General features: G+C 34.7%; 3 protein-coding genes across 9 annotated transcripts in view; 2 read left to right on the forward strand and 1 right to left on the reverse strand.

Moving 5' to 3' along the window:
- The window catches only part of LOC125820771 (protein phosphatase 2C 16-like), a 75,459-nt gene extending 60,897 nt beyond the window's left edge, over positions 1-14,562 (forward strand). The window contains exons 2-6 of one of the 7 annotated variants that reach the window (XM_049500204.1): positions 9,590-9,644; positions 10,685-11,388; positions 11,688-12,047; positions 12,192-12,297; positions 13,992-14,562. In XM_049500204.1, the coding sequence (XP_049356161.1) occupies positions 10,744-11,388; positions 11,688-12,047; positions 12,192-12,297; positions 13,992-14,326 (1,446 nt within the window). In that variant the 5' untranslated portion in view covers positions 9,590-9,644; positions 10,685-10,743 and the 3' untranslated portion in view covers positions 14,327-14,562. Of the gene's footprint in view, positions 1-9,327; positions 9,517-9,589; positions 9,645-10,444; positions 11,389-11,687; positions 12,048-12,191; positions 12,298-13,991 lie in introns of those variants that run through there. The other 6 variants (XM_049500205.1, XM_049500198.1, XM_049500201.1 and 3 more) reach the window with 6 other exon arrangements.
- Positions 885-1,755, reverse strand: LOC125820775 (mitochondrial import inner membrane translocase subunit TIM23-1-like). Its single transcript, XM_049500209.1, has one exon. It carries the CDS (start codon positions 1,653-1,655, stop codon positions 1,080-1,082), a length of 576 nt encoding a protein of 191 aa, XP_049356166.1. The 5' UTR covers positions 1,656-1,755; the 3' UTR covers positions 885-1,079.
- LOC125820774 (tRNA N(3)-methylcytidine methyltransferase trm141-like) lies at positions 2,471-5,902 on the forward strand. Its single transcript, XM_049500208.1, has 9 exons — positions 2,471-2,707; positions 2,949-3,038; positions 3,103-3,207; positions 4,210-4,317; positions 4,469-4,540; positions 4,645-4,695; positions 5,090-5,152; positions 5,239-5,363; positions 5,809-5,902. Exons 1-9 carry the CDS (start codon positions 2,516-2,518, stop codon positions 5,840-5,842), a joined length of 840 nt encoding a protein of 279 aa, XP_049356165.1. The 5' UTR covers positions 2,471-2,515; the 3' UTR covers positions 5,843-5,902.
- Positions 14,563-16,447: the final 1,885 nt, after the last annotated feature.

Genomic DNA, 16,447 nt, shown 5'->3' on the forward strand with positions numbered 1-16,447 from the left:
TCTTAACACTTAACGTTTTAGTATATATAGAGAGAAATATCTAAGTCTAACACAACCTTAGCAGCACTAGCACATAAAATTCAGACACTTGACAACAATCATTGATAAAAACTGCCATCAGAAGGGGTGAAAACTCAGTATCATTTCAAAGTTCCATCCTTTAGATATTAATGGCATGGAACTCAAAGCCCTTGCGCAATTACCCAAACATCATGTGGCAGTACAAAGAGCAGGATCTGAGACAACCAAAAACATATAGACAATATGGAAATATGGAGGTCAGTATAGTGAAAGAAAAGATGATATTTTTTTCCTCCAAAATGACAATCAGCTCCTCCATAAAACAGCGAATCAAAACTAGTCTTCTTATTACTTAGCATATATAGATATAGATAAGCAGTCTTGACAACAATCATTAATAAAAAAATGCCATCAGAAGGGGTGGAACTCAGGATCATTTCAAAGTTCCATCCATTGCTTATCAACAGTATGGAACTCAAAGCCCTTGCGCAATTACCCAAACATCATATGGCAGTACAAAGAGCTGGAAACGAGACAGCCAGAAGCATTTAAACAACAGGGAAAATTCAGCAACTTGGTGTCTCGAGTCCTTCCACAGATACTTCACAAAGCATATACATACACAAGCGATTAATAACTGGCAGAGTTTTATTCATGAGAACCACAATTAATTTCCATCAACTAGCTGGAGCTTGCCATCAAGAGCACACTCTTCAATACAGTAACACAAGAAAAAGGATCTAAACATGGAGAAAACACATTCTATCATCTGTATAAATCTGTCAACACATACATGGACAAAATAAGTAATGAAACAATCATATCAAGATTCAGTTTCTTTCAACCTTATTCAAGAGAAAATCTCCTCTAAACCTAGTTTCAGAATATATATTCAATAAAATTGTTAAAATATATCTAGAAAGCATGAAACTTTCATGCCAAATTACATTACTGGGCAGTGCGAGAACACAATTTCTCAAGGTATTATCAAAATTTTTGAAACAAATAACAGCTACCAAGATTGAGGTCATAAATCCAAAAGCAAACCAGCACAAATCTTAGATCGGTACATATCGTTTTAGCGCCTGTTTTCCAGTTACCCCCAAGCCAACAACGACGCCGCCAATAACTCCAGCCACGGCAGCTGACCTTAGCCCCGAAGCCGCCCTGTAGAACGCACCAGTCCCCAAGCCAGCAACCACGCTGTTGATAACATCATCCGTATCCCTAATAGCAACCATTCCACTCTCCATCCCAGCATAAAGCAACCCAATAACACCAGCTCGATTTCCAAACTTCCGGCCTGTATGACCCGACGCATTCAGGATTCTATTGATCCTGAGCTTCGTAGTATCACCTGGCTCTGAAGCTTTCACACCTTCAACAAATCCTTTACCGGCACCGACAACAGCACCAGAGAGATAACCGATACCAGTGTAGTAAGTTAAATTCTCTCCCCATGATCTACGCTGAGCAACAGATTCTTCCTGAAACAGAAACTCAGGCGAGGTAGGAAGCTTGTAAAGTGTTTTGATTGGAACTTGTAGGTCTTGGTAAGGGTTATAGAGCCGGCGATTCTTTCCGTCGTCGTTGTCTCCGGTGTGATTAGGTGATTGGTGTTGTTGATACGCCATGGGCTCCTTCCTGGTTTGTTCTAGGGTTTTGAGCTAGGGTTTTGCTATTTTCCCGATCGCAGAGAACCCAAGAGGAGAAAAAATTGGTTCCTTTTTTCTTGTATATTATTACACTATTCCAGAATGTGGCTGCGTTTAATTATTAATAAAAATCGGACCGGTTTAGGTCGGCGTGTTAATTCGAGAGTTTGGTGAACCGGTTCATATAACTTGGACTTTGACCGGTTCAATTTTAGTGACTAGTCGATTTTCGAATCCCACCTCTGATATCAGGGTGAGTTTTTGACATCTAGAAGATTACATCTAAATGAAAGATGTTGCTACATATAATGATTAATGCATCATGTTTAATATAATTCAAGATGGAATTGATGCAATATAAATCTAAATATTTTAATTTGTCTTCTTAATATATATAACAATCTTTGAATGGATTTGAATTCTGTTAGTTGAACGATCAAAAACATAAATATTACTTAGTACTTAATTCAAGTCATCTTCATTGAATATCATAGGAACTAAAACGGGAATAATGTGATAACGTAGAAAACAAAAAAGTTTTTTTTTCCCTTGAAATTATTTCATTTTTAAGTTTTCTCTTTTATGTTTTGTTGGTTGAAAACAAAAAGTGGCCAAACATAACTTGGATTTACCAATTTAAGTGTAATTGTATATTTAAAGGATGAAATTAGACAAACCAAATACTTAAGGGAGTATTTATTAAGGTTTAAATGACAGCTGTGACAGTCCTACGTGGCCGTTTTCACTGCCGTCTCCCGTGTACGTCGTCGTTTTAGCTTACTTCATCCAAAATCTCCTAACAACCAACCGTATGCGTGGGGGATTTGGGTGGCGTAAAAATGCATGCAGCCGGTGCTCCTCCTGTTACGGTGTGGCCGGCGAAGTGGGAAGGTATTTCAGCGCCACGTGTAAGCCGGAGATATTTGAGTATTCGATTTCGGACTTCATTTTACAGTCAGAGTGAAAACCACCATTACAGCAGAAGGTCTGAACAGTACTGGGATAAGTTCTACAAGCTCCACAAAAACAAGGTAACAAGTTTAAAAAGAAATTCAAATCTTCGATTTTATCTCGAGTAACCGGTAAAATTGTTGTAATGTGATCGGGACCAGGTAAACAGCCTCTTGCAGAAATGCAAGGTAAGGTTGCATACCATAGATCTTGTAGTTCAGTTTTTCCCTGGACCCTGGCTGTGTATACTGGTAGCTTTAGTGCACCGGGCTGCTCTTTTATATTGTTGAATTCAGTGACGTACATTTGCACATTGGGCAGTTTTTCAAGGACCGACACTACTTGGAGAAGGATTGGGGAAGATATTTTGATGATGAAATTGAATCTTCCAATGGGAAGGTTGTCTTAGAGGTAATTTCATTATCTTACTGTAGTAGTAGTTACCTGAAAAGTTCAACTGAATAGACATTGACAGGTGGGTTGTGGAGCGGGGAATACGATTTTTCCTCTCATAGCTGCGTTTCCGAAGCTCTATGTTCACGCCTGTGATTTCTCAGCTAAAGCAGTAACCCTCGTTAAGGTTTGTCAACTTTCTTATGTTATTATGTCATCAACAGTAACCTAACTTAATCATAATATTCCCTAGACGTTGAACAAATATACGTAAAGAATCAGTTTTTAGCTACAAGTTATACTACAACAACAGTGTAATCTCACAAGTTCGATCTGGGGAGGGTGGTGTGTACGCAGTGTTACCCCTGGCTTTTGGCTACAAGTTATTGTATTTGGGAATTTGTTGGTATTTGCTCTGTCACTGTTTAACGGCTAAGGAGTCCTTCCAATATGGTATGAGTCGTATGAAAAGTAATTCGATTTGAGATGACTCATCATCCGAAAAATTGCTACAATTTAGTGCTGAAAGAGTGAAGGTCCTTAATGGAACTCTATGTTGTTTAGCATGGATCATATCTAAATGTTCTTCTTTTGTGTAGAGGAATTTTTCATATCTTTGAGATCCTTTATCTGCAAATTTCTAAAATCATTACCAGTAGTAAAAGTATTTTTAGTGTTATGGTTACTTTACGCCTGTTGCATTGCCTGTAATCTTGTTGGGATCTCAGTCAGTACGCCGGTCCTTTTATCTTAGGTTAGCTGCTATATCAGTTTCTGTTCTCTGATTCTTTTAGCTTCCATTAAATTAGTCTATTGGTTAAGATCAGCAATCTTAAAATATTTCATTTCTTATTTATCACTTTGTCATTTGCATTTAAGTTTACAGTATTTCACCTGCATTGCATTTACTGTAGTCTGCTTAGGATCTCATTGAGCACCTACAGGCTACATTGTTCTCTCGATGACTGTAATTTCAAATTTTATTCTTCAAATTTGTGAGCTTCCATTTGACAAGTCTGTTATTTGCATTTAAGTAATATATCAGAAGAACTATGCTTGTTCTCTACGTACAACAAACTCAAGAGTATAATCCTTTCTTTTCTATGACATGCTTGTGGCATAAAGCTACTTATCCTATATGATGGAGTCCCGTGCAAACTCCTAAGTCTATTTATCATATATGATGCAGTCACATGCAAATTACAGTTCGGAAAAGATTAATGTCTTTGTCTGTGATGCTGCAAAGGATGATCTCTGTGCTAATGTCGTGCCTTTTACTGTTGATGTTGTAACCTTGGTAAGTGAAGGGAGTAAGTAATAATCATCAAATCTGAATATGTATTAAGTGCTTAAAGCATAGTGTTTCACCTAAGAGCAATCTAATAAACCGTATCTCCTTCCTTTGGGAAAAATATATGCCTACATGAGCATCTAACTCCTTTAAGTAGATTTTTACATTGTCTGCAGTTTCACCATGCAAGATGGCTTCAATTCTGGAGAACTGTAAGCAAGTACTAAAGGTAATACATGAGCTATGGAGATGTCTTACCTCATTTTGTTTTTTCTTTCTCTATTATTTGATAATTTAATGGGTGTACCATGCTATTGCGATCTCATTTTGCAGCCAAATGGTCACATTCTTTTACGAGATTATGCAGTTGGTGATTCTGCTCAGGTAAAACCCTGAATGTGCAGCCTTTGAATCTTCATATATAAATGATGATGCAAGAGAGTTCCCCATGTCTAGCTTCTTCTTTTCTCAAACCAGAGTTACATTCTTAACTTGAAATAGGTTGAACATATGAAATACATAAGACAAGACACGTGATCTACTCTGCTGGTCAGGGTTAGAAGTGGAAAGAAATTGCAGTTGGGGGAAATGGGATCTCGCTTACTAAGAAAAAAAAAACAATTTCTTTTCCCAGGGGTCTAAAAGAGAGAAAATGGATATGTATAGTCATTCATCTTATAAATTGCTGAAGGCTAAGATTAGGTATTTCTTCACTGTTCTTCGAGTCTGGAACTGGAAGTAATTTTTTGGCATGGAATTTACACTACAAATGTTTCAGGTGAAACTGCATGATAGAAACCAGATGATTAGTGAGAACTTTTATTTCCGAGGAGATGGAACTGTAAGTATTTTCCGGGGTTTGTTGGGTTATACATGATGACACACTCTTATATCAACTTTAATCAAATCCTGTCATTATGGTCTCAGTGTTCGTTTTACTTTTCCGAGACTTACACGTCAACCTTGTTTCAAAGCGCTGGTTTTGCAATTGTGGATATTAACACATACTGCAAGGAAATTACGAATCATTCTCGGAATATTACCATGCAGCGGTATATCTCTCTTGATTCCTTTCCCTTGATCATAACTTATTTGTGACTGACTGTACTATCATCATCTATTAAAAAGGGAACATGAATTCTTTAATCAACAAAGTAGAGATCATCCTTGTTGTCATTTGTTTTTCTGGATAGGCTCATTTACTTCAATAGCAGTGATCTTTGTTCTATTAACATCTACTGAAATTAAGTTAGATATTGGACATGACTACCTACTTAGGGAGGAAATGTAAGATAAACAGATCGTAGAAAAGCAATTCTTTGGTATCAGTATATTGATATATTCACATGTTTTTGCTCTGTTAAATGCTCTACTAGACTACTACCCCCTGAAACTTTTGTATTCTGAAACTAAGAATTCAAACTAACTTAAGCCTTATTGATTTTGACTCTCCTGAGAATTCAAACACATTGTGCTTACTTGACTCCATATGCTTAGGCGCTGGATACGTGGCATATTTGGTCGTTCATGATTACGAGTTCTTTTCTCCTCTTCCATTGTGGATTCATAGTCGATAATCCCAAAAATTAGACGATGGCACGCCATTTGTACCCTGGATCCTAAACCCTGAACTCTGAAGTTTGTATTGTAGAGCAGCCATCATTGATGAGGCTTGTAAACCTGGGAGGATATACTTGGCAAGCTAGCATCTGAAGTCTAGAAGCAGTGATGAAGAGTGTATTTGGTACGACTGAAATTATTTTTCCTGGAAAATGTTTTCTGATTTTTGGTTGGAGAGTGAAAACTATTTTCCAGAAAAACAGTTGATTAAAGATTGATAACATGTTTGCAAACCGGATAATGTGTTGAAATATTTTAGTACTAAGTTTGGTATTAATGTGGAAGTGTTGGTTAACGAAGGAAAATGACTTCGATACATAATAGCAAGAAGTAATTTTTCTCCTCTTGGTGGAAAATATAAAAATATCTTATATTATACCAAACACACCTACCACCCAATGATTCAAGAGGATTCTCTGTGCCTATTACTGCCTGATTTAGATATTTTTTTCATGTAGTGTATCTCTTTGCAGTGCTAGAGAGAGATATTATTCAATAAAGTACTATATATTTAGAAGATTATTCAACGTTTTTATATCTTCTATACTTTTACATAACAATATAAATCTTGTTTCATTTTCTCCTTTAGGCTATAACTCCTATAAAACGGGAGGCGGAAAAAGAACGGAGACGATTAAATGAAAGTTGGTATGAAAATTAATTTTGTCAAATGTTTTGTCTTAAAAAAGTAAAAGTCTTTCGAAAATAGCTTTTCTGTCCCACAAATATAAGGTAGGACTAAGGAGTAAGGTCTGCTAAGTCCTATTATTTTCAGACTATCCGAGTAGAGTAATTCTTTCTCATTTCAATTTATTTGTTCTACTTTCTTCGACGTTGAAAATACTATCTACATGTTTATTGAAGTAAATTTGTACTCAAGTAAAAACACACACTAAATAATTAGAAAAAATACTTTCGTTTATTCCACAGTCCATCATGTTACCCTTTTGAGGAAAAATACTAATCCTGTACTTTTCACCCTCTAAAAGTAATCAAATATTTAAAAAAATTATATTTGATCAAGTTCCCAAACACTCAAATAGTGCGGTGATCCTAATCTATAAAAGTAAACAAATGGTGTGAAAGCTCATGTAAAAGAAAAAATTAATACCACTTTGTCTCATCAACAAAGTTATAATAACAGATCAATTCTTAATTAGATATCTCAAATTTAAATCTCAAAAATAAAACTACTTTTAGTAAAAGCTATATTATTTTCAAAGTGAATTTTTAACATAAATTAATTAATTGAGCTATCAAACAACAGTGCTACCAAACTTGGTTATTGACCTACCATCTTTAATTCAAAAGCCATTCTTTATTGAGCCAAGCAAAGTAAAACCTACTCTTTGCTTCCTTGTACCATTTCCATTGGATTCTTTAAAAAAATAGCCTCTTTTTTTTCTTTATGTAATCAATTCTTTTATTGTAACCTTTGACGTGTTATGTTTATAATATTTTTGTTATTTCTCTTTATTTTCAAAGTTTATCTTTATTTTCTTTGGCCAATCATATAGAGCCATTAATTCAATTCTTACACGTTAACCTTTTTGCTTATTTTTTTTAAGAAAAGAAAAATCTAGAACATAGAAAATTATGAACTCTCTTTTTTTATATATAAAAAATGAAGTCGATTACGTGTATATCTTGACTTCACCATACTGACTTGTCTCTTCCTCCTCCTCTCTTATATTTTTACTCGTTTATTTAATTTTAATTTGATACGGAGTTTAAGAAGTTAAGAAATATATAAAATGTATCAAAATGTTATTGAATCTTATAAATTTAAATATATCATACGAAGATTTAAAACAAAAAAGTTATATCGAGGCGGATTAAAAGATAAAAGTAAAATAAATTGAAAAAAGGGAGTAATATTTTTACATTTACTGTGATATTGGTTTATACGTGGGTGGATGGATATTTAATTATTTGTTGTGAAACAGTATGAAACAAAAGGAAAAAAAATATAAAAATCATTTTATAGTAATTCAATGTAAATTATACGAATCTCTTTGTACTTTTATATCCAACTTTGAAGCATGATTAATAAAATTTCTACCATCATACATGGAAAAATATATTTGTATTGGATAAAAATCAAACTTGATTAGTGGACTAATAAGTGCTCGACACATGGAAGCATTACCTTAATTTGATTCAAGTTCAAATAATTGTCTTGACTCATGAAACAACATCGATAGGATTGATGATATCTCAATAGTCAATACTATAAATATTTTTTTTTTCAATAAACAATAGTACTCCTAAATAATAATGTAGGACTTTTTAGCATAAGGTTTGAACATGATTTAGTTGAGATTAACCAAAAAATGGAAGGAGTAATAATTGAAAATATTTGGAAATTTAACTTATTCTTGGATATAAAATTTTTTATGTGAACAAAAGTAATAAAAACTTATAAAATCTATTTTTCAGACTTCAAACTTTATATTTCAAGATTAAAGTTGAAACAATGAATCAATTTACCAAATAAAAACTTATGTAGAATAATTTTTCAAATATTATTTCGAATATTCCAAATCCCAAACTTTCCAAGTTTAGCTATTGTCCATCAATGTACATATAGACAAACATATTTTATTGCATCATTATGTAATGCATGACGAAGTGCACAAAGTTGGCCTTACAACATACATAGTTGGCATAAATTTGCACTAAAAAGGTAAAAACATCAATCTTGTGTGAAATGTACCAAAGAAAAATAATATTCCTTCGATTTAATTTGTTTAACCCATTTTTTTTTAATGTTTAGAAAAGAATGACTCTTTTTTTAACAATTCCTTAGTTTTAATTGTTTATTTGACATGTTTTAAATAACAAATTAAAAACATTTGCCACATTTAATAATAACAACAACATATCTACTAAAAATTCCAAGTAGGGTCTGAGAAAGATAAAGTGTATGCAAACCTTATTACTATCTCATGGAGATGCTGTTTCCGAAAGATTCATTTTGGTACATTTGATTCATATGTAGGAACACAAGATTTATGAATAATATTAACTTTCTTCAATTTTGTATCAAATCAAAATAAGTCAAACAAATTAAAACGAATGAAATAGTAAAAATTATGATGGAATAATTTTATTTTATTTTTAATCAAAGAGCTCAAATTTAATCGAATTCTAATAAAGAAACAAGATATTTAACAAAACAATTTCTTGTTTGAGGAAAAAAAGAAAAAAGGAGTAAATGCAATGTGTCAAATAATAAAGAGTTGAAAGATAGTTGAAAGCAACATACAACCCCAAAATACCTAATTTTTTTGAGCAATAAAAGTGGAAATGCAAAGGCAAGAACAGACGTAGATGAGTAGTAAACACATGATAATTCAGAGAAAAAATAATGGAGACATTATTTAGGTAATGGCTGACCTGCCAAGAAAGGACACGTGTTGTTCTTGAAAATGGTCCTCATGGAAAGTCCATGAACTCCCTTTTGTTTTTTTGTAATTAAGGGTAAGCACAAAACAATTCAAAGCATTTCTCTGTCTGCTAGCATTGATTGGAGTTAGATAATTGAATCTACACGTGTCTTCCTAAGGAGTCAGTGCATCAAAGGTAAAATCTTTTCTACATCCCAAGTTGTATTTTCTCTCTCATGTGTCTCACAAAGAAAAAAAAAAAAATCTTGAAAAGGGGCTGTAGAGGAGAGTCTGCAAGGTGTTTTGGTAAAAGGGTTTTTGTTGGTAAGCTTAATTATTACTGTTTTAGTTGAATTTATTGTAAATAGGACTGTTTTTTTTTTATGTTCTTGAATGGTTTGTTGCTTAAAGATTCAATTTTTATCTGTTGGGTTGGAGGAAGGAGAGTATATTTAGTAAATGACTTGTATTTTGAGAGGTGGACATGAGTTGCCTCAGATCCATGAAACCCAAGTTACATGTGGCAAAAAGGTTGTATCTTTTTAGGGTTTCTTGTGATTCTTGATTAGTTGTCTGTTTTCTTCTCCTTACTAGGTTCTTTTCCATGATTCTTTCGCTTTCTCTTCTTGAATTCATGGATAAGGGTTTGATTTTGTCGTTTTCCCCATTTTCTTGTGTATTTAAGGGTTGGTGGTGGTGGAGCTAGGATTTGCTCTACTTAGTCTTGTTTCTTCTTTTGAAGAAAGATAATTGCATGATATTTTAGTTTTCGGTACAAGAAAGGACCCCCTAAGTCTTCTCAGTCTAGAACTTGCCATCTATAGAAGTTTGGATCTGTTTATAGTAGCAGATCTCCTTCACACCCTTGTTTGTCTCACTTATCTGGAGCTTGTTCCACCTATTGTTTGATGTTGGTAGTGTAACCTTTACTTCTTGTAGTGAGCTGTTAACTGAGATTTTCTTGCCTCATTCAATTTTTGTCTCTCCCCATTTTTTGTGTATTCCTACCTCATTCTCCTTGTGCTTGTAATTTAGCTGTCTTGCCCATTTTTGTGGATTCCTACCTCATTTCATTGTGGATTCAATTTTGCTATTTTACCGCACTTGTGAATTCCCTTCTAAAGCAGTCCTACTCTGTGAAACATAAAGCTTGGAACAATTTGTTGCTGGTAGTGCTGCACGGACTAACGCGGTTGACTCAATTGCATATTGTTTTCACTAGAAAGAATTAATGGAAGAGATGTCTCCAGCTGTTGCTGTTACACTCAGCTTAAGCAGCTCTATCTGTGATAACCCTGCAATTTCAAAGCATGTAGAAATCACAAGGCTCAAATTAGTGACTGACACAGCTAGCTTACTTTCAGATCCTGCATCTTTGCTGCATGCTGAGTCAAATACCAGTTGGAATGGAAATAGCAACGGTATGAAAGTTGGCGTTGGTAGGGTTCCCTTGTTGACACTAGGAGAAAGCTCTGGAAAATGTAGTCTGCCGCCGACTATATTGGGAGCTGAAAACTGCCTGATTGTTAGCGATAGCATCATTCAGGGAAGTGATGAAGATGAGATTTTATCTATTGGAGAGGATCCATGTGGAATTAATGGCGAGGAGTTGTTGCCACTGGGAGCTAGCTTACAGTTGAGCTTGCCAATTGCTGTTGAAATCGAGGGTATTGACAATGGACAAATAGTTGCCAAGGTCATAAGTTTGGAAGAAAGGAGTTTTGATAGAAAGGTTAGTAATACCATAGTTGCTCTCCCAGATGATGAAATTACTAGTGGCCCTACACTAAAGGCATCTGTAGTGGCCCTTCCATTTCCCAGTGAGAAGGAGCCTGTCAAAGAAAGTGTCAAAAGTGTGTTTGAATTGGAATGTGTGCCACTCTGGGGTTCTGTATCTATCTGTGGAAAGAGACCGGAGATGGAGGATGCTCTTATTGCTGTTCCTAATTTTATGAAAATTCCAATCAAGATGTTTATTGGTGATCGTGTTATTGATGGACTAAGTCAAAGTTTGAGTCACCTGACATCTCATTTCTACGGAGTATATGATGGTCATGGAGGATCTCAGGTATAATGATTACTGTTTGTTTTTCTCTTGATTAATTTGCCAATTAAGTAAATCAATTTTGCACATAGATTATTTATTCCAGAGCTTGCGATCAACTTATATGCACTTTGCCAGCCATTTCTTCACCCCATAATTTTTCAGCTGTGTAGTATTTCAGATTTTCAGAAAAATCTACAAATTTAACCTAGTTCTCAAGTTTAACTTCCTGGATGTTTGTTCTATCATCAGTTTGATTCCTGACAAATTTCAACCCAATGACAACTAAGCTGATCATAACTGACTGATGTTTCGTCATGCAGGTTGCGGATTATTGCTGTAAACGTGTTCATCTAGCATTAGTTGAGGAGTTAAAACTTCCCAAACATGATTTGGTGGATGGAAGTGTAAGGGATACCCGGCAGGTTCAGTGGGAGAAGGTCTTTACTAATTGCTTTCTCAAGGTTGATGATGAAGTTGGAGGAAAGGTGAACATAGATCTTTGTGATGACAACATAAATACCTCTAGCTGCACCTCTGAGCCTATTGCCCCAGAAACTGTTGGGTCCACTGCGGTTGTAGCGGTGATTTGTTCATCTCATATTATAGTTGCTAACTGTGGGGATTCAAGAGCAGTCCTTTATCGTGGCAAAGAAGCGGTGGCATTGTCAATCGATCACAAAGTAAAACACACTTTAGCATCAACCTCTTGTTCTCTTTTTTGTTCTTCTCTTTCTTTTTTTCACATACATGTGTCTAATTTTGGCAGGAAAGAATGTGGTTGATGCATTACCATCTCACTCTTTTACCTTGTATTCTTTTACCAGCCAAGCAGAGAAGATGAGTATGCCAGAATTGAAGCATCTGGTGGTAAGGTCATTCAGTGGAATGGGCATCGTGTATTTGGTGTTCTTGCTATGTCAAGATCTATTGGTTGGTGTTCTAAAACCTTTCAGCTTGCATCTGTTGAATATTTTGTACAATATATATATATATAACATATGAATGACTGTTGCTTTCATGATTTATTATTGGTGTGCTGTGCAATGGATTTGCTTGATACCTGTTTTCTTTGGTAAGTGTAACATTCGTGTATAGAAAATACTTGGCTATATTATCCATCATAAGGGAACCTGTGAGATCTTTAGGGAATGTACGTCAGGTGATGTGTGGCTAATACTGATATTTAGCTATTGTTGCCCAAGTTAGAAGACAGCTGCTAGTATAGAAGATGGTCTTCTGCACTCTCGTGTTACTTTAGGTTCAATGGTTCCTAGGAGTATTGGCTAATACTCTCACGTTAGTCTTGTCTTGTGAAGATTTTTATGCCCATTGGAAAGGTAGAGAAATTCAAGTGCCAAGAGAACTTGAACTTTTTTATATATTGGATTAGGACACCTTTATCAAAGAATATTGGATTGAGATGTGATCTAGATTAGAGACATGAATATCGAGAATTCATATAACCAAGCCCAACTTAGTTTGAGATTGAGGCGTAGTTCTAGTGTTATTTTCCCTCCAAATTCTGACTTCTAATAAGCAGGATCCCATGAGGCACTTACTGGGTACAACTCACAGAAACGTCCAACAATATAACTAGGCATTTCTTTGATTACCAACAGTTTCAGTACTCTCCATGGACCATGGTCAATAAAATCTAGGAATGTCAATCAGAGGTATCATTCTGCATCCTCTCTTTAGTTTTGCAAGTATACCTAGAATGACTTTTTGGTCATTATCATTAATAAATTGAATCGATAACTGTGTGTGGGGGCTCAATCTAGCCAACATTTAATATATTCTCAAGGGTAGCCTCAAGGTTCTGCACGTTCTTCATTATGTTTAATTCAGTGATACACCCCTACATTTTAATCCTCAGCCTTCCTTTATATTACATTATATAGAGTTTAATAGAGATGTTGATCAAGTAATTGTTCGAATTGTAAAGAAGAACAGGTAGTTGGTGACATGTTAAATCAAGTATTAAATACTCCCTCCGTCCCAATTTATGTGGCACCGTTTTGACTTGGCACAAAGTTTAAGAAAGAAAGGAAGACTTTTGAAATTTGTGGTCTGTCATACTCTGATCATTTGTGTAGCTATAAATCATTTCATTAAGGGTCCTAGGGGAATTTTAAAGTTAAGTTGTTTCTAATTATAGAAACATGACTTTTTTTGGGACGAACTAAAAAGAAAATTGTCAGATGGAGTAAACATATAACAAGTAGAAGTATATGATTTTATTAATTTGGTTCATTGGTTGGTGGGGAAATAATTTTCCATTTATAAAGGTCAGTTTTTTTAAGAAAGAACTGTAAAGGAAAGTAAGGTTAGTCTTTTCTTAATGGAGAGAGTTAACATATATGACCTAGGATGCATGCAATCTGTTTGTTTTTCTCCATGAGTTTCCGATACCACCTTGGTTTTGCTTTCTCTCAGTTCTTAATTGTCGTTTGTCTTAAGTGCCTTGTCTTCGGTTATTTGTCTCATTTCTCTGCAGCTGCTATTGCTCATGTATTGATATGGTGTCAATTTCCCAATAGAGTTTGGATAGATGAAGTGAAAGTTAAAACTACATACTTTACTGTTTCTCTCTATTGTTTATTCGTGTATCCCATTATTCTCAGGTGACAGATATTTGAAACCATGGATTATACCCGAACCAGAAGTTATGTTTGTACCACGTGCTAGAGAAGATGAATGCCTAGTTTTAGCCAGTGATGGATTGTGGGATGTGATGACAAACGAGGAAGCTTGTGAAGTGGCTAGACGACGAATTCTGCTGTGGCACAAAAAGAATGGGACTAACCCTCTGCCGGAAAGGGGCCAGGGAGTGGATCCTGCTGCACAAGCAGCGGCAGAGTATCTTTCATCGATGGCTCTTCAAAAAGGTAGCAAAGACAATATATCTGTGATTGTGGTGGACCTTAAAGCTCACAGGAAGTTCAAAAGCAAAAGTTAGAGATTACATGTTCACCCACATTTGGTTTAGTATAAATCTGTACACGGCGACGGGTATAAATCTCATTATTACATAACTCAGTCCATTCATTTTTCCTATGGGCTTAAGGTGTGTATGAGAATAGTATTTTAGCAATGTATTATAGAAAAAAAACAGTTAACAAACGACGTTTATCCAATTTTTTTGGTGTTTGTTGCGCCAGAAAATGGCTATGTAAATTGAGCATGTTGTAGCAATATCAGAGGTGCAATTTCTTGGTTCTTCCGTTGTTCAGTATAAAAGCAAAGCCATAATTGGTTACTTGATAAGTTATGCACATTGCGGGTCTCATGAGGATCTATGAGGTTGAAGGGCCATTCGATTCATTAAGGGGCGTAGTGGTGCTCTCAAGCGGTTTCGGACCTAGCAGCATACAAGTGGGTGATGAATTGAATTAGCTAACGAATCTTCCGTAATGCTTGCAAAGAAATCAGAAGAAAGGCTTCTGCCCCTTGGCGACTCGGAACGAATGGGAAGAAGTGAATCAGAAATGAACGAGCGCTTATTCCGCTTCCTTCTATTCTTGAAAGGTGACGCCTAAATTGACATCGGATTAAACTCTGCTGAGGATTTCTTTTATTTGTCCTGGACAAGTACGTAGAAGAGCTTGGGCTGCTTTAACCGTTTAGCCATGCAGATCGAAGATCTTACTTATCCTGGACAAGTATATTGAGATTTCGAAGAAAGAGTAGAAAAAAACATAGCAAGGGAAGTGTGAGGAGAGAGAGAGAATTTATCGTGTTAAAACAAACCATGTAACATAAATATGGAATCCAATTATCATCACTTGTATGACTCCACATGATTTATTTAATTATACATAACTATTCTTTTTTTATTACGATCAAACAAAAAAATTAAAAATATTTTAATAAGTTTTCTCAAGGGTCATTTCAGGTTATATATTTAGCTTAAATCAGTTCAACTTTTAGAATGGCTGAAACAAGCCGATTAAACTGAATTGAATTAATAAACATAGGAGTTATTCAGAGATTTAAGTAAAGCGCGAAGGCGGAAAAATAATGCTGTACTTAATTAAGTGAAGAAAATTTTACATACTCCGTAAGAATAGAAGTGTTCAAACATTCATGATTACCAAGAGAGAGAAAATTTAAAAATAGAATATACTAGTATATATTATAACACATAAAAATGTTGGACCACAATCTTTAACTTGATTAAAATTTGTCATTTCAAAAAGTATATATTATTCTTAGCTGTTCAAAATTGACTCGTAAAACTTAATCAACTAAACTTTCTATAAATTTGTCCAATATACTATAAAGTTTTTCTAGGCTCGTGGTGTACAAAAAAAGAAAAAAAGGGACTCCTAAAGATGAGTGGCTAATTAGGAGAACCTGTCATTAACAATTCAGTAGTATAATTAATCAAGTTTTATTCTATAAGTAGGACCTGTGTAATGCAGTCAATACATGGTGCATGGGCTATAAAATATATATTTAAAAATATTTATCAAAATTAACATAATTTGAATATGAAAAAACTAAAAAATATCATATAAATTTGAAATATTGATAAGAGGGTCGAATAACACATTGCAAACAATTGGCCGTTGAAACCGTCAAACTTCAATTGTATAGATTTTGTTGGAAGTTTCCAAAGACTTACTGTGGCATGAATTATTGTACTATAGTCTAAGATGCCGAATATTTATAACGCTATGTAGTTCGAGGTTGATATAATATTGGTCTCAATTAATGTGACTTGTAAGGTACAATAGTTATTAGAAAATAATCAAGTTAGAATTGTAGCCATGAGTGTTATAGACGGTTTAACGAGAAGAATGAAAGTGACTAATGCATGAATTTTTTACCCGTGTTTTCATCAAACAAATTTCTAGTCGGAATTTAAACTTATATGAGTTAATTTTTTTAAAAATATCTGTAAGTATTTTACTATAATATATATATCTACTTCATATCAGTGAACAAACATATGATTTTATTTGATAAATACTGAATTCGCCTCTGATCCATAGTTGATGATAGAGATGTATGGGAGCGTAGTTGATGAAGACGTGGGATGTCAATATCACACGATATCTACGTTGTTCATTTTTTC

The sequence above is a fragment of the Solanum verrucosum genome, unplaced genomic scaffold, assembly GCF_900185275.1.
Source record: "Solanum verrucosum unplaced genomic scaffold, falcon-dt-bn FXZP01000117.1, whole genome shotgun sequence".
NCBI classification, from domain to species: domain Eukaryota; kingdom Viridiplantae; phylum Streptophyta; class Magnoliopsida; order Solanales; family Solanaceae; genus Solanum; species Solanum verrucosum.

What these genes read in the sequence shown, in the direction of transcription:
- LOC125820775 (XM_049500209.1), bottom strand. Translation starts at nt 1,655, where the DNA reads ATGGCGTATCAACAACACCAATCACCTAATCACACCGGAGACAACGAC.
- LOC125820774 (XM_049500208.1), top strand. Translation starts at nt 2,516, where the DNA reads ATGCATGCAGCCGGTGCTCCTCCTGTTACGGTGTGGCCGGCGAAGTGG. An exon ending in ACTGTAAGCAAGTACTAAAG is followed by an intron (nt 4,541 to 4,644) that starts GTAATACATGAG and finishes CTCATTTTGCAG; the next exon opens with CCAAATGGTCACATTCTTTT. An exon ending in ATTTCCGAGGAGATGGAACT is followed by an intron (nt 5,153 to 5,238) that starts GTAAGTATTTTC and finishes TTATGGTCTCAG; the next exon opens with TGTTCGTTTTACTTTTCCGA.